Source organism: Myotis lucifugus, unplaced genomic scaffold (genome assembly GCF_000147115.1).
Source record: "Myotis lucifugus unplaced genomic scaffold, Myoluc2.0 scaffold_145, whole genome shotgun sequence".
In the NCBI taxonomy this organism is placed as follows: Eukaryota; Metazoa; Chordata; class Mammalia; order Chiroptera; family Vespertilionidae; genus Myotis; species Myotis lucifugus.
Window position 1 is genome coordinate 781,192 of NW_005871193.1, and position 25,570 is coordinate 806,761.

Genomic DNA, 25,570 nt, shown 5'->3' on the forward strand with positions numbered 1-25,570 from the left:
CGTAGCTTGTTCTGTGCTATAAGAGTGAACAAGCCAGAGGTGTGGCCTCAGGGAGCTCACTGAGTAGCGGGGAGACAGCTGGGCGAGTGGACCGATGGGGTGATGAGGCTGTGATAGAGGCCGTGGGAGCTTCAGGAGAGGGAGGCTGGAGGGGAAGGAGGAGTTGGCCAAGACCTTGTGGAGGAAGCCATCAAGCTAAGTCTTGAAGAAGGAATATAATTTAGGCAGCAAAGAACTGGGTGGAGGGGACCAGAGAGGGAAGGTGCAGTGTGTACAAAAGCTGGTGCCAGAGGCTCCTAGGGCAGCGGTTCTCAACCTGTGGGTCGAAACCCCTTTGGCGGTCGAACGACCCTTTCACAGGGGTCGCCTAAGTCCATCCTGCATATCAGATATTTACATTACGATTCATAACAGTAGCAACATCACAGTTATGAAGTAGCAACGAAAATAATTTTATGGTTGGGTCACCACATGAGGAACTGTATTTAAAGGGCCAGAAGGTTGAGAACCACTGTCCTAGGGGCTCATTGTGGTTGGAGAGACCAGCACTTTGGGGGACTGACAGGTAGACTGAGGCCAGTGAGACATGGAGAGGAAACATAGTCAGAAGACACTTGGCATTAGAACCAATAGTGCAAGTGGAGACGTGGATATGGAAGACGAAGAAGGGAAGGCAGAGAGGCTGGCTCCAGGGTTTAGGGACGGGCCTTTCCCTGGTTAGGAAACACGGGCGGAAGGAGCATGTTTGGGAGGAAAGTGGTAAATTCAATTTTCCTGTTGTCTGACTGCAGAGCTTCAATTGGCAGCCGGGCTCATGGGGCGAGGTCTGGGCTGGGTCTAGCGCCCCGGAAGTCAGCACTGAGCTTGAAGTCGGTGTAGATGAGACTCCGGGAGGGCATGTGTTGAGTGAGGAGACCAAGGGCGGATCTGACATTTAGGGACAGAGCAGCCAGGTACGTAGGAGAGAGGAGGCCAAAGCCAGAGGAGAAAGGCATTTGGAGGAGGAGGAAGTAGTCCACAGAGTGAGTGTGGCCGGGGTGCAGGTCAGATCTGGGTTTGGGGATATAGATGGGTAGTAAGTATCAAGGTGGGGCTGCGGGGGCCACTGGTAACCAGCAAGAAACCAGTTCCAGGGCATTTGAGGAGCTGGTGAAGGGGGTGCAGCATGTGTAGTCTGGGAGAGAAAGCAGTGATGTGGGGTGGGCAATTTTATTTGAGTGGTTTTATTTTATTTCATTTTATTTTTTGAGTGGTTTTTATTTTTATTTCATTTTATTTTTTTGAGTGGTTTTTAAAAGATGGTCAGGGAGGATTACAGATCACATAGGGCCTAGTAGGCCAGGAAAAAGGCTTTTGACTTTTTTTCTCAAGTGAGATGGGAAGTCATTAGAAGGTTTTTATACAAATGAGAGACACCTTTCAAGAAGATCACTCTGGCTGCTGGGTGGAGAACGTGCTGTGAGCCAGGGCATGAGCCTGGAGCCAGCTAGAAAGTGCTGGAAGCCTCTAGAGGGGAGGTGATGCCTTGCAGCCGGGTGGGGGTAAGAAGTGGTGGGTTCTGGATTTGCTTCAGAGATCAAGCTACATCCATTTCCGACAGATGTGGGGCACGACAGGGAGCAGGCAAAGATGGCTTGCGTGGTTTTGGCCTGGCAGCTGGAAAGAAGAAATTGCCCTGAACTGAGTTGGGGGAAAGCAGCAAATGGAACAGATATTTGGCAAGGGCTGTCGGGGTAGAAACGGAGGAGGTTTTAGACATGCTACATGTGAGATGGTTATTAAACGCCCATGAGGAAATGCTAAGCAATCAGACGAATAAATCTGGAGTCTCGGGGAGAGGTCCAGGCTGGAGGCATATACCGGGGAGTTGTCAGTGTGTAGACAGTGTTTAAAACGGTGGTGCTGGACCATTCGCAAGCAAAGTTTCAACTGTGAAGAAGTCTGTTCCAAGAGTGAGATCTGGATGTATCTCCAGAAGGGTAGCATGGCCTTGTGTGGGGGGTGGGGTGGGAGGGGCTCCGAGGGGCCCAGCACAACCATCAGCCCTGTATGTGAGGCAGCCAGGCCCATGTCTCACTGCTGAGTCAACGAATACATTTTAAAAATCAAATTAGAACAGCTCTGTTAAGTGAAGGTCTCTGGTGCTACAGCGACTGTACTTTCATAAGAGAGAACATGGACCCGTAGTCTCTGCCCCTGGGGCAGATGGAGCGGGTGGGCGGTGGGCCCTGGGGGACGCTGGGAGGGTTGTAGATGTTTGCTGATGGGAGCACCGGCGGGGGGAGCTTCTCCCCAGGGTTTTCCATGTGGCTCGTATTTGGCCTTCACGGTGCCCTGGAGATACCCAGAGGGCAGGCAGGGTTCTGTTCTTGCTGCCAGCCGAGGCCAGGCCCAGAGACTCTTGGGTGAGCTGACTGGGGTCAGGGTGGTGGTGGGGGAAATGGTTGTTCCTGTGATTGTTTTCTATCCTTATTGAAAGCTTTCAGCTCCCCAAAGCTTTGTCACGTGCACTGCCTGGTTATTCTTACTAACATCCCTGTGAGGCAGGCATTGTGATCTGCGTTTTACAGCTGGATAGACTGAGGCTTAGAGAGAGGAATCAAGGGGCTGCTTGTCTGAGGGTACCCAGCTAGTTCATGGCAGGGAGGAGACTAGATCTGATGTTTTTATGCAAGATCTCCCGTGAGCAGGTTTGCCTGGGCCCAGGGAGGGTGGCTTGATCTCCTTGTTGACATTTCCCTCGGTTACACAGCTGCCTAACCTGCAGCTGTCCCTCCAGGGACTGGTGTGGCCCTGGGGCGGGGGGGGGGGGGTCCTTCCAGGTCAGGGAGGGGGCCCTGCTCTGTCAGCTGACTTCCCCAGACCCAGAGGCCATTGGTTGGTGTGAGAAGCTGTGGTGGTTCCCCCCTGGTCTCTGGCATGAATAGGAGGTATTCTTCTCTCTCGAGTAAACACAGCCCCACATGCTCTCTGCAAGCTCCCTGGTGATTACTAGCGTCTATTTTTAATTCATAAGCCTCCCTCACTACAACACCCCTTGCCATTGTTTAGAATGCACCAGCTGGCTTTCTGACCGGAGCCCCGTCCAGAGTCCTCTCGGGGGGTTGAGTTATCAAAACACCCTGGAGGCAGCCGAAGTTCCTAGGCTGCCCTGGAGAGGCTCACCCCACCCCAACCTAAGAAAGTAGGGGCCCTGGAGCCCCGAGGAGAGCTTGGGGCTCCGCAGAGGGACAGGATGGGGCCCCCAGTCCCAGCCGCAGTTCTGCCTTGGTGATATGGTCTGGCTGTCATTTGTTCTCTTCAAACCCAGTTAGCTGTCTTTGAGGTTGTGCCTTAAGTCCCTTTAAAACAACAAGAAAGTTGTCATCTCAGCCTCACCGTTCTGCTTTCTATTATTTGTGTGACACTGAGCAAGGTAACTACTCTGTCTTATATCTATAAAGTGGAGAAACAGTGTCAGCATCCGCTGGCACACTGGGGCATTGGCAGGCGAACAGAGAAGGCAGGTGACAGGACTTCTGGGTCTCCATCGGTGTGTGGCCTGCTCCTGGGAATCCCCGCGGCTGCAGCGGGAGCCACTGGTCATAGGTGCAGCGACAGTGGATATGGGCTGCCTCAGCGGATGAGTTCCTACCCTCTGTTTTAATGTTTTCTTTGCTGAGCAGCAGTTTCTAGAAAATGTGTACTCAGGAAAACTGAGTAACTCTCTCCTCCTGCCTTCATTACCTGGGAGCGGATTGGCAGGGGTCAGTGGCCCTTTTCTCCTGTTCCTTCCCTGTCTGGATTGTTCATTGCTTCCCTTTCAGCCTTGTTTACAACCTCTCCCCTGCCCGGCCGGTGTGGCTAAGTGGGTAGAGCATCGGCCTGTGCACCAAAGGGTCCTGGGTTCAAGTCCCAGTTAAGGGCACGCACCTGGGTTGCAGGTTTGCTCCCTGTCCCCAGTCGGGGTGTGTGCAAGAGGCAGCCGATTGATGTGTCTCTCACATCGATGTTTCTCTTTCTCCTTCCCTCTTTTCCTCCCTCCCTCTCTCTTTCTCTCTCTCTCTCTGAAAAGCAATGGAAAAAATATCCTCAGGTGAGGATTAAAACAAATTTTAAAAAAACCACAAAAACCTCTCCCCAGCTGTCACCACATTCCTCCCGCCCCCTGGGCTGTGCATGGTGTCCCCGGGGAGGCTCTGTGGAGAGGCTAGCGCAGGAGTGTGGGTTACAGCCAGCTCTGCCCAGTAGCCCCTGACCTTGCCCTGCTCGCCCTTTCCCCTCTGTGCAGTGTGCTCGGTGCCCTCTGAGCACAGGGAGCAGCAGGGGGGGTGGGGAGCTGGGAGCTCACAGAGGGTGTCTGGGCAGCCTTCAGAGGGCCCAGTGGCAGGAGGGCTTTTACGGACAGGCCAGCCTGCTGCCCCCCCCCCCCCCCCCCCCCCCCTCCGGCTTTTAAGGCAGGCAGGGTGGGGAGAGGACCCGGTGCTGAGGAGTGAGGAGGAGGAAATGATGCCCTGACCGGCCAGCTCCCCGCGCCTGTGGAAGGGTTTTGTCCCGGGCCAGCTGGGGAAACCAGTGGCTCATCAGCTAAAGCAGGGAGGCTCCGGACACTCCTCCACCAGATTCAGCAGCAGCAGGACTTCCCCTCCGCCCTGGCGTAAATAAGCACCCCTCTGTGCTCCGGGGGATGGGGGTGAGGGGCCGCCCTTCGCCCGCCTGAGGCTCTTGCCAAGAAGACAGAGCTTGGCAGGCACAAGGGCTCTGGTTTATTTATGTCTGGGAGCCTGCTGGTTCAAGGTGGGTGGGGTCGGCTCTGCTGAGAGAGGTTTCCAAACATGTCCCCTCGGCCCCTGGGGGAGGCCAGGCCATTCATCTGTGCGGCCTGCTGATGGGTCTGAACTTGTAGGCAAGTTACACGGGAGGCCGGAGGGGTCCCTCGGCCTGTCCGCGCAGATGCATGCGCTTTGGAGCCTGTGGCGCTGCTCCTGGTCACAGTCACTCGTGTACCTGCTCGAGTCTGTGCCAGTTGCTGGGGAGGACAGCTGCCGTCTCTCTTCCCTCCTCCAGATTTCATCCTGTTTCCCTTCTCTCCCCCCCACCTCCTGCCTGGAGAGGCTCCTCAGACGGAGCAGGGCCAGAGGCAGCCAGCCCCGTGGCCTCAGAAGAGCGTCCGCGGCCAAGGCAGGCAGCTCTGTGATTTGCCACAAACTCTTGCTTCCAATCCCAGTGATTAAAAGCCCGTATTTCCCAGGGGCCTCCAGGCCCCACCACAGCAGTCTGTCTTACGGTATCTGGCGAGCCAAGTCGTGCGCAGCACAGGGAGTAATCAATAGTGCCGTCATAACTTGGCATGGTGTCCGAGGGTCACACTTATTGCGGGGGTCCCTTTGTAAGTTACATAAATGTTATTGTGGGGGTCACTCTGTAAGGCATATAAATGCTGCATCGCTGTTATGCACCTGAAACTAATATAATATTGTATGTCAGTTGCACTTTCATTTTTAAGAAAGTTCTCTCTTTGGTCTGATTTGAATTCCAGTTTCAGGGGAATCCCCTTTCCTTTTAGGGTCTTGCCCAGTCAGGAGAGGGGCCAAACATGAGGACTCTGCCCCTTACCTAAAGCTCTGGCCCCAGAGGGCATGAGCAGCGGCTTCCTCTCGACTTTCAGAACCGATCGTGGGCTCAGGCAGTGTCCCCGCAGGCACCGGGCCCTGGAATTAGGCTTTATTCATCCTTTCCCCACTGACATCCATGACTTTCTTTCTAGATAGAAAGTTCCCAGTGCTCCCAGATTAGCTCTGGCTTCTGAGAGCACAGAGTCCCCGGGTGCAGTTAGGTAACATCACATTACCTCGCCGAGACCTGATGTCATGCGCTCGCCACCTGCTTGTCTCTAAGCTCAGGCTCAGCCCCTGAGGGCTGAGAGGATGCCGGCCCAGACACAGGTGGGCGACACCCGTCAGGCCCCCAGCCTGCTCCCTCAGGGTCGTCAGCCTCAGCCTGGGCCTCGGCACCCTCTGACACGCACGCCCCAGCACTGCCAAGGGAAGTTGCGCGGAAGGGTCCGGTGTCAGCCCCCATGCCAGCGCGATAACCGTCTGCAGCAAGAGGAGCCCTGTCATCTGGTTCCAGACAGCGAGGAGCCGGCGCTGGTGATGTGGGCATGGGGCATGGGAGCTGGCACAGGTCTCCCAGACATAGGCACATTCCTCCCTGATCCAGCACATCCCTGAGATGTGAAACATGACCCTCGCCCCCTCTGGTGCCAGATGAGGCAATGGAAATACAGTATCACGAACCTGATCCCCGCCTCTGCCTCTTCTTTCTTTTCATAGGCACAGTTTGGGCTTTCTCTATTTATACCCTCTGGGGCAGAGGGCACTGACATAGGAGCAGAGAGGAGTGCACACTGCCTATTGCCTTCCTTCTGGGCTCCCAGGGGCTCCCTGGCTTTGCAGTAGGGGGGCTGGAGGCAATGAGTGAAGTTTCTAAGAACAGTAGCCTTCTCTCCTCTCTCCAGCAACAGGTGTTGGGGTGTTGCAAGCAGCTTGTCTGACTGTTCTTGGTGCCCCCCGGCCCACTTCCCACCTCCTGCAGAGGCTGATCGGATGCCCCTGACTCCTTTGTCCTTTTCGACCTTCACCCAAGTCTGGATTTGGAGGATTCTCACTGCATCCTTTTCCATCTCTCCAGATACCCCACCCCCGGGACCCCAGAGCGAGGCCAGTATCCATAGCTAGTGAATAATTCAACATGCTCACAACAGCGAGCTCGGATCCAAAGTGATACCGCGCCCAGGAGGCCTCCTCGGGGTGGCTGGAAAGGCGAAGCCTGCCCTGGAAAGACCAGAGCCCTGTAACATTAACTTCCTGATATAAGGTTTCTTCCCTGACTGCAGAGGCAGCTCCACACCCTAATACTAGCTGGGTCCCAGGACTCCTCGGGAGCTCAGCGCCATTGTGGGCCAGCCCCTGGGGCTTGCTGGGCCCGTCCCTCTGCGCCTCCCCGGGCAGCACAGCACGCTGCAGGTGCAGAGTGCCTTCGCATTCGTTACTCCTTCGGTCACTCACCGCGACTCCCGGGAAGCTCTGAGCCCTTGAGGCAGCAGGAGGCCTGAGAGTTCTGTGTTTCAACCCTCCCTCCGCTTTTGATGGAAAGGAGCCCTTTGAAATTATTCTTGGCAAATAGGGTGGAGTGGAGGGTGCTTTGTTTCCTAAAAATTGCCCCCAGATAGTGCTTTCCTCGGGATCACCTTCTCTTAGACCTGTCAGGGTCCCCTCCGCCAGGAGAATAGAGTGGCCAGGAAACGCTTGGCATCGTCCCTCTCTTTACCTGCCTGGCACCAGTTTTGATTTTTTAAAAAGCGACCTAGGTGCGTGGTTCTCTCCACTGCCCAGCATCTGGCTCATGACGGTGCCCCAGGAGGACTCCGGAAACAGGAGTGTCTCTGGCATCAGACGGGCAAAGGACCAGTGGGTGGCAGAGATGGCCTCCTCCCTCCCTGGAAGCCTCTAAAAGGTGGCATGGCGTGTGCATGCGATGTCGCCCCATGACTTTCTGGGCGGTGGCCTTGCTGCCTGCTTCTTCAGTCCCTTCGGCCAGGCCTGCCCACCTGCCCCTGGGAAACACCCCCGCCCCGGTTCCTCTGGTTTGTCCTGAAGAATGTGAACCTCCTCCTCCTGCATTTCCCCAGAGGGAGGCCAGGCTCCTCGCTAACTGGGGTTCCCGAGAAAATGCACTTTCCGGCTACGGCTAAAAGTGAGTGTTAGGTGAGAGACCTCTGAATATTGACCATTTCCCAAGCCCCGAAGTCCAAGAGGTGAGCCTTAGGGACCGGAGCCCTTCACGGAGCAGTCCTAACAGAGATGTCACAGCTCGTCTGGTGCCTGAGATTTTTTTTTAAGGCCTCACCTTGTATTCTGAGCTACTAAATTTAGCTGCTTTTCAGCATTAGACTTTGCTCCTACAGACTATGACTTCTCAGGTTCCCCCTCTTTCAGAATGTGTGGTTCACGCTTTCTTTTTTTTCTCCCAAGACAAAAAAGTGAGTAGGAAGATTCAAGAAGGAGGGGACTGAAGAATGATCACAAGGGCAAAGGGAGAGACAAGAAAAAATTAATACTGAGAGTGTTAAAGAAAGAAGGGGCGTGGCATGAAAATTAAGGGTCGGGAAGAGAAAACGAAAGGAAGGGAGCCCAGTGGGGAGAGGGCTGGGACCCGCCGGGCATGCAGAGCGGAGAGCCTGCGAGCAGGACCTGGCTTCCGTCCAGGTCCCCTTCCAGGGTGCCAGGAGCCCACCTGTCGCCCCCGGACTCGGGCTAACTTGCAAAAGTGGCGAGAGTGAGGCCTGCCACCTGCCACCGCTCAGCTGCCTGGGCCTGCGCATCCCCACTGACGTGGCGGGACGGGGCCTGCGTCTCTGCCAGGCCCCGGAGCAGGGGCAGGGCAGCCAGCGGACGGCCAGGACTTACCAGGAAGGACGCTTAATGGCACTTACCGAGCTCTGTGGCGCCTGTGCTTTCAGAGCCTGTGGCTTTAGCACCCACTGCAGCTCTTCCTGTGTCCTTTGGCCACTCTCAGCTGTGTCCTTACAGCAGCCACTTTCCTGGCTTTTTCTGTCCCAGGCAAAGTCTTCCGGGGCCTTCTATACTGACCGTGGCGTGTGTGTGTGTGTGTGTGTGTGTGTGTGTGTGTGTGTGTGTACATACACAGGTGGTGACCAGTCATCTATTCAGTAAAACCTATGACGTGTCATGCTCCCATTTTACCTTCACTGCAGCCTGGGAGCAGCTAGAAAACCAAGGCTGGGCTTCAGAAGAAGTCTCCAGGGCTCAGCTCATCCCCCTCTTCCCATCTCCCCACTCCAATGCCCTGGTCTCATTCCCTAAGGCCTCTTCCTCCAGGCAGCGGCTTTGTAGGTGCTGCTGCCTCATGCAGTTGTGAAGTGAGTCCCAGGCCACACAGCCTGAGCTGCAGGGTGAGGACTGACAGCAGCCTCTGGCTCCACACCCTCCGTGTGCCACTGAGTCTCAGCCAGCACCGGGGACCGCCGTGCCTTCCTGCCGTACGCCCACTCTCCGCCAGGGCCTCCCCAGCCCCCCGCTCCTCTCGGGCCCTCCCACTGCTGTTGTGGACGCTGAGTATCAGAGCCTCTGGTGACTCGAACAAGGTCCCTTAGCAGGTCTGGACCCGAGACCCGGACCCTCACCGTCCATCCGGAGGCCTTGGGCGCCTGCTTCCCCACCCCAGAGCAGGAGGCAGATTTGAGAACAGTCCTCACACGCAGACAGAAACTGACTAGAGGATTGGGGATCGCCCCTGCGGGCTTGCCCAGCAGGCACCGCTGCTTCCTGTTTGCTGCTTTCCTCTTAGCAGACTGTTGCTTCACCCCTGAGCTCCACCGGCCCTTTCCTGCGTTTGTTAGTGTGCTGATGGGTAGGTGTGTTTGGAGGGGAGCTGAATCCTCTCATTAGGGGATGCCAGAGGCCGTGTTGGGGTGACTCTCCTTAGGGTCATCTTGGTGGTACCGTGTGGCCTGGTAGAAAGCTCTTCCAGGTGCTTCTGAGCCTTCATGATCCTTGGCAGCCTGGGGAGCCCCAGGGCTCAGCTCATTCAGCCCCTCCACCTCGGGGCTCCTGGAGGAGAGGTTAGGAATCCTAGCCTGGGGGAGCATAGAGAGGAGGGGCCGGGGAGGGTTGTCTTGAGTGTGAGGACCAGGCCATCTCCATTGCTGCTGCAGTAGATGGCCGTCTTCTGTGGCAGCCGAGTGAGATGACACAGTCACTTTACAGACATAAATACTGAGGGAGGGTCGGTCTCACGCTGGGCGCAGCGCAGGGCCTGGCGTCTTTGCCATCTGACCCCTGCCTTCCTAGGGACAGCAGGCCTATTTATACATAGACATTATGCAAGAGGACAAGTGCTCAGTGCCAAGGCGTCAAGTGAAAATTGAGAGAGCTCATCCTTTATAGATGGGGGGCTGCCGAAGTGGTCCCTGACCCCTGACCTCAGGTCAGAGCTGGCCCCAGAAATGAGAATCTGTGTTTTTGTTTTTGTTGGGCACCTGTCCTCACAAACCCCAAGTCATCGGCCACCGCAAATATTTGTAAGGTTTTCACAAGCCCAGGGTGGGGACTCCTGCCCCTGGGGTTTTGGCTGCAGGACCTGGCCCTGGGCCCCAGAGATAACACTGGGCCCTTCTTATCTCCTCGCACCTTCTTGAACTTGGAACCACCCCATCAACACGATCCAAGTTGACCCTCAGTATTTAAGCTTTGGAGTCCCTCACCAGGCTCAAGTGGGTGCAGAACCCATGTCTTCTCTGACTGGTGACTCTGCCATGGGAAGCTGCCCTTAGAGAGACGCAGCAGACCCCAGAACTCTGTGGCCTCCCCGCTACCCTCCTCACAGCTTGCTCTCCTCAACTGTGAACCTCTGGCCCCCTCTGCTGGCCATTCCCAGGATTTCCTGCCGGTACTGTCAAGATGAAGGTCAAGGAGGAAGAGGCTGCTGTGAGTTTACCATTAAGTTTTATCTTAGATGTTTTTGCCTGGGCGGTGCTGCTGGGGGTGAGGGTAGGGGTGGGGGTGGAAAGCCGAAGCTAGCGGAGCAGTAGCTGCAGGGGTGTCCAGAGCACAGAGTGGATTTCTAGGAGAGGACCTCGGGGCAGAGGAATTCCCCGGTGAGCTGGCTGCAGCCTGGGTATTGGAGGAGGGAGGGTGCCTTGAGAGGGTGGTGCCTTAAGCCAGGGGGCAGGGCAGCAGGGAGAGGCAGAGGACTTGGCTAAGCTGGCTGCGCAGGGATCCAGCAAGGAGCCCCTTTGGGCTCTAGCCCTGTTGGCTTTGGAGAGCTTTCGATCCTGGAAGCCTGGCTAGGAGACCCACTCCCTTTGGGAGGCTGAAGAAGGGAGTCAGGTGGACTGTACCTCTGTTTGTGAGAGGGGCTGTGATGGTGGAGGTATGTCCAGGCGTGCAGGACAGCAGGGAATGATGAGGTGCACGCGTTAGAGTTGCTTCCTGTCACACCCAGGTCTTCCGTGCACACTGAACTCACATGGCAACAGCTGGACTTGGGGACAGGCAGGGTGGGTGGGCAACACCTCATCAGAGCTTGGTCTACCGGCCTGGTGAACGCTTTTGTCTCCTTCCAGATGGGAAGGAGCAGTGCGAGAGCCCCAGGGGAGGGGGAAATCTCCCAGAGCAATCCGCCACTAATCCTTGGGCTGGGCCTCAGGCGAGATGGCGGCTGCAGAGCCTGGGAGCGCCGGCACCCCTGCTCGCAGGCCCCGGCTTCCCTCGGCAAGCCCAGTGCTGCCCAGGGACTGTGACCCCGGGGGTCCAGCACAGCTTGCAGAAAGCTGGGGCCCTAGAGCCCCCGGCACCAGCACAGCTTCGGGAAATGGTACCCACACAGGTGAGGCCCCTGGTGGGTGGGAGGAGAGTAGCTGACGGGTGGGGCAGGGTGAGGGAGAAAGCCACTTGTGCAGTTTGTCAGGCGGGCTGTGCTCTGGGCTCAGGGTGCGGCTCCCCTCCCCTCCCTTATAGAGAACTCTTTGTGGAGGGAGAAGGGAGGAGGGGCGAGCCCTGGGCCTCCAGGCTCAGGCTGCCCAGTGCTGGGAGGGCCTGTGAGGGGACCTTGTGCAGGAGGCCAGTGAACCCCGGCACTGATGCTTCCAGAAGCCAGTAGCCACGTGTCCCTCCACCCGGGGCTGGAGGAGCTGACGTGAAGTTACGTAGAAGGGCGTTCCTGGTTGTGGTTGTTTATGTCCGTGGAGACACGGTGACAGGCAGAGGGGAGTGTGACGGTCCATGAGCACTGACCCAGGGGGCCAGTGGGAGAGTCTAGAGGGAGCAACATGTTGGGCGCTGGGAGCTTTGGGAGAACTCAGAGGAGGCCCCCAGGTGGGAGGGCAGCTCGGGGCCTCATCGGGTCTGTGGGAGTGAGGAGAGAGGGGACTATGGGGCTTTTGTGTGGACAAAAGGGCATTGTTGTCAGCAGGGTAGGGAAGGAGGCCACGGAGTGGAGGGTGTGGTTTTGACCAGAACCCAGGGGGGGACCCAGGGAAAAGGCCTGGCATCTGAGGGCTAATGAGGGGTGTCCCCTAGGGGCAGGGTGGGGGGAGTGTCGCTGGCTGCAGGAGGAGGCTGATCATCAGCCAGTGGCGCTGCCTTGAGGTCGTGGGTGCAGCATGAAAGGATGAGCGTGCTTCCTCGTCTGTGTGTACCCTGTACCTCGGAATCCTTGTAGCAGCGTGAGGTTGCTTGTAAACCACAGAGGCCGGGAGAGCCCGGAGCCTTGCACATCTGCCCTGCTCCTCGAGGCCCCCGTGTGGAGGTGGGGATGTTGCTGCAGTCTTTCACCCCACTTTACCCTGGTGAACAGGCCAAGTGTACATACCTGCTGCCCCCTGTGTACCCCGTTATCTAAGCATTTGCCTCCCAGCCCTCTGGAGAAAAGCTTAGGCTCTCAGGCACCGGTGGGACCACTGGGCGGGCTGGTGTGCTCCCCTCCGCTCTCCCATTCCTGTCTCCACCTGGAAGTGCTCGGGTCAGCTGTGATGCCGCATGTCTCAGGAAGAGAGAGAGCCAGCAGCCCAGCAGCTGTGCCCGCTGATTTGGTGAAAGGGGGGCAGCCCCTGATGCCAGGACCGAGAGCTGGGGTAATGATCCTGCCTGCCATGGCTGGAGTGCCAGGTTGGAATGGGAGATGTCCGGTTCCCTCCCTCCCAGCTGCCTCTTCGCGCTGAAGGATTGTAGCCGGCCATGGATTTTCCTCTCCGCCTGGCCTGGCGTACCTCCCTCCCTCACCCTCTGGGAACTCATAGGAAAAGGGAATCTGGGGGTTCTCCATCCTGGGAGGGGTGCTCCAATCGGTCACGGGGCCAGACGGGAGCAGATGGAGGCATCTTGCTGAGTCGCCTGGGACAGGCAGCTCCTGACTCACTCGCCTGCTGGGCCTTTAGCCACTGGAAGCCCAGGCCCTGCTCTGGGCCGTGTCCTGAGAGGACCTTGACCCACTTGGCCAGGCCCACAGACAAGGCAGTTCCGACCCCCTTTTCCCGACCCTGGGAGGGAACCTCAGGGCCAGCTCTTCCCGAATGACAGGCTGCCGTGTCCTCTTAAAGGGAAGCACAGGAACCCGAGAGGTCTTTTCGTGTGTAAGAGCAACCTACCTTAGTGCTGGCTTTCCACCCCTGAGCAGGACTGGAGGCCCATCTCTGTGTCAGCGGCTCTGGGACCCTCCAGGAGCTCTTTGTAAATCTAGGAAGGCACTGCCTGTCCCTGGGGGTGGGGGTCAGTCTAGGCCAGTGATGGCGAACCTTTTGAGCTCGGCGTGTCAGCATTTTGAAAAACCCTAACTGAACTCTGGTGCCGTGTCACATATAGAAATTTTTTGATCTTTGCAACCATAGTAAAACAAAGACTTATGTTTTTGATATTTATTTTATATATTTAAATGCCATTCAAAAAAGAAAAATCAACCAAAAAAATGAGTTCGCGTGTCACCTCTGACACGCGTGTCATAGGTTCGCCATCACTGGGCTAGGCCCCTCTGCAGTCTCCTGGGAACTGGGAGCTCAGGTGTGGAGCACACACCATAGTTAGGACCCTTTCCCTCTTACACAGAGCTCCATGTGAGCCGGGATGCTTTCTGGTCCACAATGTCTCCTGTGTGCTCCCTGCCTCAGGTCCAGGCTGCTGGGCTAGTGTGCGGAGGAAGGGCCGCTGTCCCGTGCCTGGGCCGGGTTAACACGAGGACATGAGCTCAGGCCTGGGAGGAGGGAGGAAGCCAGGGAGCCAGGGCTGGGGAGCTCCTATAATCTGGCCCAGTGCCTAATCTGGTTTTGCTTAGAGTGGCTGGGGGCGGGGGCAGGGAGGGGAGTCCAGGCCCTGTGAGCCATGTGCAGGGCTGCTTCCAGGGTCTCACAGGGGCAGGGAGAGGAAAAGGGCAAGTAGGGCCCTGGACACTAAAGACAGCGTCCCAGTGCTGGCTCTTCCAGGACGTTCATCCGCACTTCCCGGAGCTCAGTCTCTGTGAAGAGTAAGGGCTCTGACGCGGGCCCTGGCTGGTGGGCACCCTGCACAGGGAGCATGGCATGGCCTCCCTAATGGCCTGGCATAGAAGGGGCTCATGGAAGAGGCATGGCCTCCCTCCACAATCTCCTCTTCTTAGAACTTGCCCAGCCTATGCACAGGGGTTAATGCTGGGGTCAGGTACCTGTGGAGTGTCCAGCCCCTCTCAGGCCGGAGAGAGGGGGGAGGGGCCCTGGGCCAGGTCAGCCCCTGACAGTGTTGAGAGAGGAGCAGTGATGCCTCTGTAGCTGACGCACTTTGTGCTCTGGGCTGGGGAACCCTGGAGTTCCACCCGCTAGTGACCGGGAGTTGAGTGACCAGTATTGCTCTTCTTTTTACTCACCCAGCCCCAGGAAGGGGGTTGGCAGTGAGATAGAAACAACCTCTGCTCTACTGCAAATGGGGCTATAAGATGAAGGACCCACATACCCTCCACAGTAGGACATTGGTTGGACCTGCAGCCCAGGCTAGCAGGTGGGAGGACCCTGGCCTTCCACACCCAGGTGTGCAACCATCACCTCTAGTTTCAGAACATTGTCCTCACTCCCAAAGGAAGCCTGTATCCATCAAGCAGCCACTCCCCATTTCTCCCTCCCAGCCCTGGCCACCACTAAGCTGCCTTCTGTCTCTATGGATTTAACTGTTCTGGATGTTTCGTATAAATGGGATCATTTAATAGCGACCCTTTGTATCTAGTTTCTTTCACTTAGTGTAATGTTCTCGAGGTTTGCAGTGTGGTAGCATGTGTCAGTACTTCATTCCTTTTATGGCCAAATAACATAATATTCCATTGTATAGATTGACCAATTTTGTTTGCCATTTACTATTCGATGGGCTTTTGAGTTGTGTCCACCCTCTGGCTATTGTGAATAGTACTGCGATGAACAATATGCACAAGTATTTATTTGAATACCCATTTTCAATTGTTTTGGGTATATACCTAGGAGCGGAATTGCTGGGTCATTTCATTTGGTAATTCCATGTTTAACTTTTTGAGGAACCACTAAATTGTTTTCCACAGTGGCTGCACCATTTTACATTCCCACCAGTAAGCTGTGAAGCTTCTAATTTCTCCACATCCTCGCCAACAATTGTTATTTTCCTTTTTTAAAATTACAGCCATTCCAGTCGGTGTGAAATGTTGCTTAATTTATTCTTACTTGTTTTTGAGCGCCTTCTGTATGCCCTGAGGTTGTACTGCCACTCTTGACTTAGAGTGACTTGTTTCATCTTCCTGATAACCCTTTGGTGTAGGTAGAATTACACCCCTTTTCTAGATGTGAAAACTGAGTCTCAGAAAAGTTAATGACATATCCAAGGGTGCACAGCTGCTGAGTGAAAGCCGGGATTCTAAACTGGTGTCTGACCGAAAGTTTAGTGCCCTTTCTGTTCCTAGCATGGGTCCTATCGCCTGTCTCATTGCTTTTGCTTTTTTTTTTTTTTAAATCTTTCTCCTTTCCTCATACTCTGCTTGTTCCATCCCTCTTAACAGCTTTCTCTTTCTGTGCTGTCGTTTTCCTTCCTTAGTTGAAGCACCCTCCCTCCTTGTCCCTCTGCCTGTCTTCTGCCACCTCCTTGGCTCTCATTCGCTCAGCCACCCCCTCTCCCTCCAGTCCTTAAAGGACACTGCTGCTGTGGGGGGTGCCTGGGGAGGCCAGGGCATGGAGAGCCCCCCCCCCCCCCTTACTCCTGCGGGCTCCCTTCCTCCATGGTGACGAGGGCGAAGGGGATGTTCTGTGACTGGAGATGACCAGCAGGACCCAGGCGTGGCAGACCTCAGTGAGTGGGGGTGGGGGGGTGGGGAGGGGGCCTCGAGGGGGCTGGTGTCCTGCTGCAGGACCCCAGGGCAGAGAAGGGGGTGGGCGAGGGGGCCAGGGTCCCAGCCCCAGGTCACTGCAGCCCACCATTGGACTCCAACTGGTTTTACCAGTGTTCTCATTCCTGGGGTTTCACAGCCAGCTTCAACTCTGCTTTCCATGTGTAAGCTAGCTGGCCTCCAACGGGGGCCAGACTCCAGGGTGCCAGAGCAGAGCTGCGTACACTCCCTCGCAGTCCCCGAGCACCTCCACTTTTCACAGCTTCTCCGAACCCGAACCCGTGTCTCATTAGTGCCTCCCACGCTCCTCCAAGGCGCTGGGACCACCGCCCTCCTCGTTATGAGGATGAGCAAACGGCAGTGCTGAGCCTCAGGCAGTGACGCAGCCAGATGCAAGCTCCTTCTCTGGGAATTCTCTCTCCAGGAAGAGCGTGGAGAAGAGGGAAGGAGTTGAGTTTCTTTGGAAAGCACAGGGGCCTTATGAGAGGGTCAAGTTCCTTCATTGTAAAGCTACGCGTTGCAGATAGAATTTTGTATCGTTCACTTCCTATATTGCCGCATCAACACTGAGTAAACTTGTTGGTATAATCTCTTAAATACATGTCATTCCTCCCCTAAAGAACTGCTGCGTAGACCCCACAGCATTTATGAGTGCCTTCTGTGTGCTCTGCAGAAGAGCAGTGCTGGTCACTCAACGCCCAGTCCTATGTGACCCTCACCACAGGCCTGAGAGTAGATCTGATCATCCCTGTGTCACCAGTGGGGACACGAGGGGCAGGACAATTGAGATGGGCTGTTGGCCGTCACTGCAGGGAGCAGCGGAGGAGGAAGGGTCTAACTGCAGGCTCGGTTTTAAGTCAGACTGGTGGGGCCAGTAGACCTGGGGACAGACCGTGTGAGGGGCTGTGGCCTAGGCTCCTCTGCTGTACCAGGCCAGAAGTCAGAGGAGCAGCGTCCTGCCGGGATGAGCGTGTGGCAGGAGGGCCAGGGGACACGAGGGGAGACCCAAGCGAATGTAAGAGGGAAGTCCTGACTGCAGGAGAGGTGGGGAAGGGGCCTCGGTGTCCCCAGCATTCCCAGTGGAACCACGACCTGAAAAGGTCCCAGAGGAAGCCCAGGAGGAGCCGCCCTCCCCTGGCTCCTGAGGGTGGCGGGGCCATTGTTTTCAGTCGTGTTTTCACTGCTTGGTATCTCGGCGGACCTCGAGTTGGGTGACTTCTGCCTGTAATTGGCATGGGCTGTTTCCAGTTCTGGAGCATGTGACTGGGCCACTTGCTTTGTGTTTGACCCCTTCCCCCACATAGACCTCACCCCGCCCCTGCCCCCAGACATATAAAAAGCGATGATGTGACCCAGCCGAGTTGGGGTGTGTAAAAATACATGGGGTTGAGCCATTTCCTGCTGCTTCCGCTGTTGCGTGGCGATAAGACACTGAGACTCGGTTGTGGAGAGAGATCTTCCAACAGGCTGGGGGGAGCCGGCCCTGGAGGACAAGGCTCCAGGCCCACCCGCCCTCATCTGATCTGCGTTTCCCATCTTTCCTGTCTTCTGTAACCTTCCCTTCCTCCCTGCCCTCCCCCACCCCCCTTATCAGTCTCTCTTTCCTTCGTGCTAAATAACTCTGATGCACTGAGGGTCAGGGGCCTGCTTGCCTGCCGGCGGGGAAGGGCTGTCATCTCTTTCCTGCACATCCAGCCCCTTCCCAGCAGGGCAGCGGGTACCTCTGGGCCCCAGACCGCTGCCTGCTTCCCTCGGCCTGTGGGTTACTTCTGGGACGGAGGCTTCGGGGACCTGGCCAGCAGGGTGGCAGGGGGCGCTCCCCTCCCAGTTCTGGGAGCCTGGGCAGGGTCGGGCGCCCCCACCATCATGAATCGGAAGAGGTTGCTGACAATTCCAGTGACCTGGAAGGTAACGGGCCGGGAGGGTGCAGCAGAAGTGGGGTGACCCTCCGAACTGCATTAGAGAAGCCGGGGTGGGGAGGGCGGGGAGCTTCCTGTGCCGGCGCTGGGGCCAAAGTGTGGGCTCCGGTCAGGTCTGAGCGAGAGGCCGCTCAAGGCAGGAGCCGGTGGGGAGGTTGGGTCCGGAGGGACAGCTTGTCTCATCCCTGAGAATTCAACCCCGTGGCTCCAGGGAAGCCTCAGCCCGCGTGGTCCATGTGGGCGGGAGGCTGACTGCTCATAGTCGTGTGAACTCTGTCCCGAGGAGGAACCCCTCTGCCTGGACTGCACTCGGGGCCGTTGTGGGATCAGGTGGACAGCAGGTGGCAGGTGGGTGAGGGCGGCCGGAAGGGATTCTGTTGTCACGCCGAACCCTCTTCCTGAGGTTCCCCGTCACCTGCCTCCACTTGGTAGGTAGAGAAGCCAGGTCCGCGGGTGTCAGGGGCTCCCTCCCGTGGTTTCCTGGTGGACCCAGGCTTCCTCTGCTTGCCTCCTCCCCTAGGTTGACAAGGGGGACCTCGTGGGCCTGAGCCTCTCCGGCGGCCCCGGCCATGGTGACACCGACGGCCCCATCAGCCTGGACGTGCCGGACGGGGCCCCCGACCCCCATCGGACCAAGGCCGCCATCGAGCACCTGCACCAGAAGATCCTGAAGATCACGGAGCAGATCAAGATCGAGCAGGAGGCACGGGACGACAACGTGGCGGAGTACCTCAAGCTGGCCAACAACGCGGACAAGCAGCAGGTGTCGCGCATCAAGCAGGTGTTCGAGAAGAAGAACCAGAAGTCCGCCCAGACCATCGCGCAGCTGCACAAGAAGCTGGAGCACTACCGCCGGCGCCTGCGGGAGATCGAGCAGAACGGGCCCTCGCGGCAGCCCAAGGACGTGCTGCGGGACATGCAGCAGGGGCTGAAGGACGTGGGCGCCAACGTGCGCGCGGGCATCAGCGGCTTCGGGGGCGGCGTGGTGGAGGGCGTCAGGGGCAGCCTCTCGGGCCTCTCGCAGGCCACCCACACGGCCGTGGTGTCCAAGCCCCGGGAGTTCGCCAGCCTGATCCGCAACAAGTTTGGCAGCGCCGACAACATCGCCCACCTGAAGGACCCCCTGGAGGACGGGCCTCCCGAGGAGGCGGCCCGGACGCTGAGTGGCAGCGCCACGCTCGTGTCCAGCCCCAAGTATGGCAGCGACGACGAGTGTTCCAGCGCCAGCGCCAGCTCGGCCGGGGTTGGCAGCAACTCCGGGGCCGGGCCCACCGGGGTGCTGGGGAGCCCCAAGTCGAACACACTGTACGGGGCGCCCGGAAACCTGGATGCGCTGGTGGATGAGCTGCGGGAGATCAAGGAGGGACAGTCGCACCTGGAGGACTCGATGGAGGACCTGAAGTCTCAGCTGCAGAGGGACTACACCTACATGACCCAGTGCCTGCAGGAGGAGCGCTACAGGTGGGTGCTCCTCCACCCAGCCACCCCTGGCCTGAGGTGCCGGGCCCAGGGCTCAGGCGCAGGGCTGTGGAGCAAGTGGAAGAGCATCCACAGGGCCCTGCGCTGCTGGAAGCCTCCTCCGGTCTGGGCAGGGAGACGGGAGTACAGGCCTATGGGAGGGAGGCTCTGCCAGTCTCAGGAGCTGTGAGCATCCCCACTTGATTGTATGTGCTCAGTGTACAGAAGGGGAAACTGAGGCAGGGACCAGCTACATGGCCTCTCCTCTGGTTAGGAGCACTGACTCTGGAGTCAGGTGACCCAGGTTCAAATCCCAGCTCTACTCTTTACTGTTTACTATTTACTATTGACAAAGCCCTTCCTGTACTCAGCACCTGGTTCCCTTGTCTGTGTGCGGGAAGACCATGAATCCCCACTTGATTTGTCTGTGAGGATTGAATGAAACCAAACCTATGAAGTTAAAGGGTGTCAGTCTCCGGCACGTCAGTGTGCATTGAGCTGCAGCCCTGGTCCCTCCTCCCCTCTGCCCACCTGCTCTTCTGCTCTGTGCCTCTCATGTGGCATTGGCACTCGCTCCCTGGGATTCTTGGGGATTTTATCCTTAGCACTTTTTCTTTTTAAAAAAATTATTTAGCCCTAGCTGGTGTGGCTCAGTGGCTAGAGCATCGGCCTGTGGACTGAAGGGTCCCAGGTTCGATTCCAGTCAAGGGCACATGCCCGGGTTGCAAGCTTGATCCCCAGTAGGGGGCGTGCAGAAGGCAGCTGGTCAATGATTCTCTCTCATCATTGATGTTTCTATCTCTCTCCCCCTCTCCTTTCCTCTCTGAAATCAATAAAAATATATTTTTAAAAAATATATTTATTGTTTTGAGAGAGAGAGGAAGAGAGAGTGAGAGACATCGATTTGTTCTTCCACTCACTTATGCAGTAATTGGTTAATTCTTGTATGTGCCCAACTGGGGATCAAATCAGCAACATTGTACTGGGGGAGCTCTAACCAACTGAGCTGCCTGGCCTTTTTCTTGTTTATTTATATAAAGGAGGTTTGGAATCCTGCCTGAAAACTAACCACCCCCACCTAAGAGTCATCTTTCAATATTCGTGCCTTCAGAGCAGGGATTGTGACTCTATATCCCTGTGTGCCCGGCACCCAGGAGAGCATCTTAGCTCAGGGCAAATTCCTTACCCTCCCTGTGCCTCAGTCTTCTTATCTGCACAATGGGGGTGACTAGTGCTTGGCTTGTGGGTGGTGATGATGATCCTATGAGGTAATCTGGGTGAAGTGCTTAGCACAACACCTGCTCCTGAGAAGTGCTGTGTAAGGAGTACCTTTCATTGGTGTCGCTGAGCACATGGGGCGGGTTGAGTGACGGTTGAGAATGAATGGAATTGATCCCGGGGAGAGAAGGGAGGCTCGAGAGCCGGGCCTGGTGTCACACATTCTCCCTCTGCCAGGTACGAGCGGCTGGAGGAGCAACTCAACGACCTGACCGAGCTTCACCAGAATGAGATGAGCAACCTGAAGCAGGAGCTGGCCAGCATGGAGGAGAAGGTGGCCTACCAGTCCTATGAGAGGGCTCGGGACATCCAGGTACAACCAGGGACCCTTCTGAGGAGGCCCCAGGTGTGCTGACAGCTGGCAGCAGCCAGAGGGTGGGGCTTTACCAAGTAGGGGATGGCGGGCACAGGCCATTGCATCAGCTGGGGCAGACGGACACATGGGTGAAGCGGGCAGTGTGGGGTGAGGTGGAGATAAGAGCGGAGCGGCCTGGGCAGAGTATGCACTGTGCAGAGGCAAGCTGACTGGCGAGGGCCGCCGGTGTCCCCGGCTCTGTGATGGCAGCCTTGCCCATGAAGGATGGGCGTTCCCAGTGCCTCAAGAGGAAGCTGGGATTGGGCCAGCTCCGCCCCTTCCCACATTAATCAAGACTCCAGTTTGCTACCAGCCTCCCCAGATAGTCATAAGTAAAGGGCTCTGCCCACCGCTGCAGCTGCTCAGCCTCTACCTGCCTGGCCTGTGGCGGGGGAGCCTGTGCACTGTCCCTCTCTCATGGGCCCACCCTCTGTCCCCACAGGAGGCCGTGGAGTCCTGCCTGACCCGGGTCACCAAGCTGGAGCTGCAGCAGCAGCAGCAGCAGGTGGTGCAGCTGGAGGGCGTGGAGAACGCCAACGCAAGGGCGCTGCTGGGCAAGTTCATCAACGTGATCCTGGCGCTCATGGCCGTGCTTCTGGTGTTCGTGTCCACCATCGCCAACTTCATCACGCCCCTCATGAAGACGCGCCTGCGCATCACCAGCACTGCCCTCCTGGTCCTCATGCTCTTCCTCCTCTGGAAGCACTGGGACTCCCTCACCTACCTCCTGGAGCACGTGCTGCTGCCCAGCTGAGTGGCCAGCTGGTCCCTACCCCGTGCTCCCCTGGCCCCCATCTGGCCCTGGCTCTCCAGGAGGGATCTTGGGACTCCCCACTCCCTTGGACTTTTTCATGTGTCTGGTTTGGCCTCCTGACCAAACTGTTCATTCCAGCAGCTCCTGCCCCTTCTCTGTTCTTGCTTCTGTCTGTCACCTTCTCCCTGTTGGCTAGGGGGGGACCTACAGAGCAGCCCTGGCTGGAGGTGGTGGGGACATCTGTGGCCAGATGGAGCAGAGGAGGACACCGGCAGGGACTGTTTCGATTGCTTACATTTGCACAAGGATGTCTCCCAGCTGACTGGGATGCAGCCAGGCAGGAAGGCCCGTGAGCATAGGAGCAGGAGAGGGCCGTGCCTCAGCTTCCCCAGGAGGAGCTGCTCCCTCTGAGGCTTTGCTGGCCCCAGAGAGAGGGAGGGCCTTCCCAGCCTTGGGCACCTGCTGGGCTGGGCCAGAGAGAAGGTTCGGCCCACCCCTCCTTCCTCCAGAGCTGGTTTGAGGCTGGGTTCTGGGCTGGCCCTTTTGGGAGCTGGAGGATGCAGGCCCTGGAGGCCTGGTGGGTATGACTTTGGACTGGAGTTTTCCCTGTTCTTTCTGCCTGTCACTGGATCTGCTTTTTCAGGGAAACAGGCCCCAGGGGCCCTGAGCCTCAGCCTACGCCCTTAGGCCCCTGGGGGCGCTCTGGGCTCTATTTATTTATTTATTTGTTCATCTGTCCCTGATGCCTACAGAGCTGAAGCCAGGGCTTATTCTTGGCTGTCAGGCACTTCCATACCATTTAGCCTCTGGATCATCCTGGCCGGGAGAAGCGGGCATCGCCACCCAGCCCCTCTCCCAAGCAGCCTTTCGAGCCAGGACAGGAGGAGCGAAGCTTCTCTTTTATGTGTCTATTTATTTTGTGTGTGTGTACTTGTGTGGAGGAGGTTGTTTGTGGCTTTATTTTTTTAAGGCTCTGGAGTGTTGTGTATGGTTTCTCTTCACATCCCAGCCTCCCCGTGAGCACTTCCAGGAAGAGAGGGGATTTCTCAGAAAAGGAGAGAGAAATCCCCTAGAACGGGAGGGCAGTGGCTGCCAGCTGTGGACCTTAGGAGAAATAAATAGCCTCTAAATTTTCAGCCTTCCTGTCTTGTGTTGATTGATTAGGCTGTCTCCGTGGCAACCGGGAGTCTCCCCGCTCTCCAGCATTGTGGTGGGTAACACACACCGGCCTCACCTGTTGGCCTCAAGTCTTCTTCCTCTGGGATCCTGCGTTGAACAAGGGACCAGCTACTTTGCTCAGCCTACATGAGGGCACCTACCTCCTCCTCCCCTCCTGGAGTGCTGTCCACCAGGAGGGGAAGGAGATTTTCTTAGCCCGGAGAAGATCAGCAGCTGGAGGCCTGGACAACAGCAGTCCTGCCCAGAGGTGGCCAGTAGAGGGCAGCATAGTCCTTAATTCTTAGGTTCAGTCCCTAGGGGGCTCTGTTGGCCTTAGTGTGGCCTTATCTGCTCTGTCTAGCCAGAGCTGGAGCAGGGCCTTAGCATAGAGGCCAGGCCCTCTGGCTGTGTCTCCTACTCCTGGCAGTTAAGGGCACCCGCAGAAGGCACTGGGTTCCCGGCAAGAACACTGTGGGAGCTTGAGTCTCCCTAAAAGGAGAAAGATGCTGGCTGCCAGCATTTTAGAAGCAAGAGGGAGGGGAGAGCACCTACCCCGAAGTCCTGGCCCATAGTGAGTGTACCTGTGGCCAACTCCCATCCTCCCCCCGCCCCCTCCCAGGGCATCCGTTTCCATACCTGTAATACGGGATGGGTGCAGTAGCTGCTAGTTTCAAAGGGCTCTGACATTCTGTGGTTCTGTAGGTCTGAGAAGTCAAAAGTTTAGCTGCCTCCACGAGGGGACTCCAGGAGCAGGGCCAGGCCCTAACAAGCCCAGAAAGGGCACTATGCTGGTACCATGAGCAGGGCAACATTTTTGTTGTTGCTAATCCCACTGGAGGATATTTTTTCCGTTCCTTTTTCAGAGAGAGAGGGAGGGAGAGAGAGCAAGAAACAGTGTGAGAGAGACATATCCACTGGTTGTCTCCTGCACTCACCCCGACCAGGGCTAGGGATCAAACCTACACCCCAGGTACATGCCGTTGATCAGGTGCGTAGGCTCTAACCATTAAGCAACGCTGGCCAGGGCAGGAGTTTCACCAGGTAACCTCACGGGGCCTCCAACAGTGTCATTCCTGGACCCTGAACCCCCACCCCCCCTTCCTTCCAAGCACATGCACATCTCCCTGGGGGGGACTGGAAGGGAGGCTGCCTGGCTGGGAGCCCACATTCCTAGGCCCTAGGTGGGGGTTTTCCACTCCAAACTGCAGACATTTTCCACATTCCTCCTCAAGGTCAGGTGCCTTCTCTGTGCTGGCTCTTAATGTCACTGCAGCCACAGTCCACCCTGAAGGGGGGGGGGCAGAGGGGGCAGGCTGCGTTCTCAGCCCATCCTGAGGCTGCAGGCCCGGCAGTTCAGGAGGAGGGGGAGGTCAGCCTCAGCTCTGGTCACCTGCAGAAAGGACCACTGGACCCCTTTGCCTCTTCGTGATAACGGGGTGCCCAAGAAAGCCCCGCCCCAACTGGGAGCTGGGTTTTGCTCCTCTGATGATCACTGATGCTTCCTTGTTTGGTCAAAGCCTCCACCCTCTGTAAAGAGGGGGTGAGTGGCCCCCATTCTGGACCTGCCTCCCTCTCCTGCCAGGGGTTCGCAGGGTGGCCTCCTCTTGGGGAGGACCATCCTCCCTCAGCCGCAGGACCCACAGGCAGGCTCCTCCCCCGAGCATCTGTGTGCTGGTCCTGGCCCCACACCTGGGGGCTCGGAGGGCTCAGTCAGGCCTGCACATCCTGCAGCCTTGGCCTGCCCAGTGCAGGGGCTGCCTGGGCTTGGTGTTTCCTGTTCCAGCAGCACCTGGGCAGGTGGCTGGCCTGGAGCCGCACGCTTCCGGGGCCCACGCAAAACTTGTGCTTCCGCCAGCCGTGTGGAGCCCATGGGGCTGTGGCAGGTGCAGGCTGAGCAAACACCACAGTCAGCGCAGCACCGGGCGAGGGCGTGACTTCCCCTGCTTGCAGGTTATTCCGGGGATCCCAGGAGAGGAGGATGGAGGGGAGGAGAAGAGACCTGGGCCACAAGGTGGGAGAGGAGAGGCGCTGTCGCTGGGGCACCTGCAGGGATCCTCATGGCTTCATTTCCCGGTGTGGTGGGGCCCCCGAGTGAATTCCAGACCCCAGTGTTAGAGCATGGGCTTTGGGGCCCACAGACCTGGGCTCGAATCCCAGCGCTGCCCTAACCTTAGACAAGGCTCGAGCTGCTCTCACACCAGCCTCCTCATCTGCCGGTAGGAAAGCCAATGACAGGAGAGAGGGCATTCGCAGGACTGGAGCATGTCGCCTAAAACCTAGTGGGACTAACCCAAGGCAGTTCTGGCTACTCCTTCCTGGGTCCAGGTCCCGTCCGAGTGCTGAAGAACCGCTCACAGGAGTCCAAGGCAGACCCTGCAGGGCCACGCAGGATGAGGGGGACTGAAGGTCTTGGCCTCCGACGAGCTTGCTTATTCCAGAGCCGTTCCCTCAGTCTCAGAAACAAGGCGGCCCAGTCCCCAGAGGCCAGCCCCAGCCTGAGAGAGGACGCAGGAGGCCTGCCTGGCCCAGGCAGCGGCCTGTGTGCTGGCCCTGGAGTGGATCAGTGCACAGCATCGAGGGGCCTGGGTTTGCACAGCTGTGTCGCTCACTGGTTGAGTGTCGACCTATGAACCAGGCGGTCACGGTTCGATACTCCATCAGGGCACATGCCCAGGTTTTAGGCTTGATCCCCAATAGGGGCGTGCAGGAGGCAGCCGATCAAAGATCGTCTCTCATCATTGATGTTTCTATCCCTCTCTCCCTCTCCCTTCCTTTGTCTGA

At 57.4% G+C, this 25,570-nt stretch overlaps 1 protein-coding gene across 1 annotated transcript in view; it reads left to right on the forward strand.

The window, feature by feature from the left end:
• The window catches only part of TMCC2 (transmembrane and coiled-coil domain family 2), a 36,858-nt gene extending 14,091 nt beyond the window's left edge, over positions 1-22,767 (forward strand). Inside the window, 3 exon segments of the mRNA XM_006094830.3 lie at positions 18,307-19,247; positions 20,700-20,835; positions 21,320-22,767. Coding sequence (XP_006094892.1) covers positions 18,307-19,247; positions 20,700-20,835; positions 21,320-21,631 — 1,389 coding nt within the window. The 3' untranslated portion in view covers positions 21,632-22,767.
• The last annotated feature ends 2,803 nt before the right edge of the window (positions 22,768-25,570 follow it).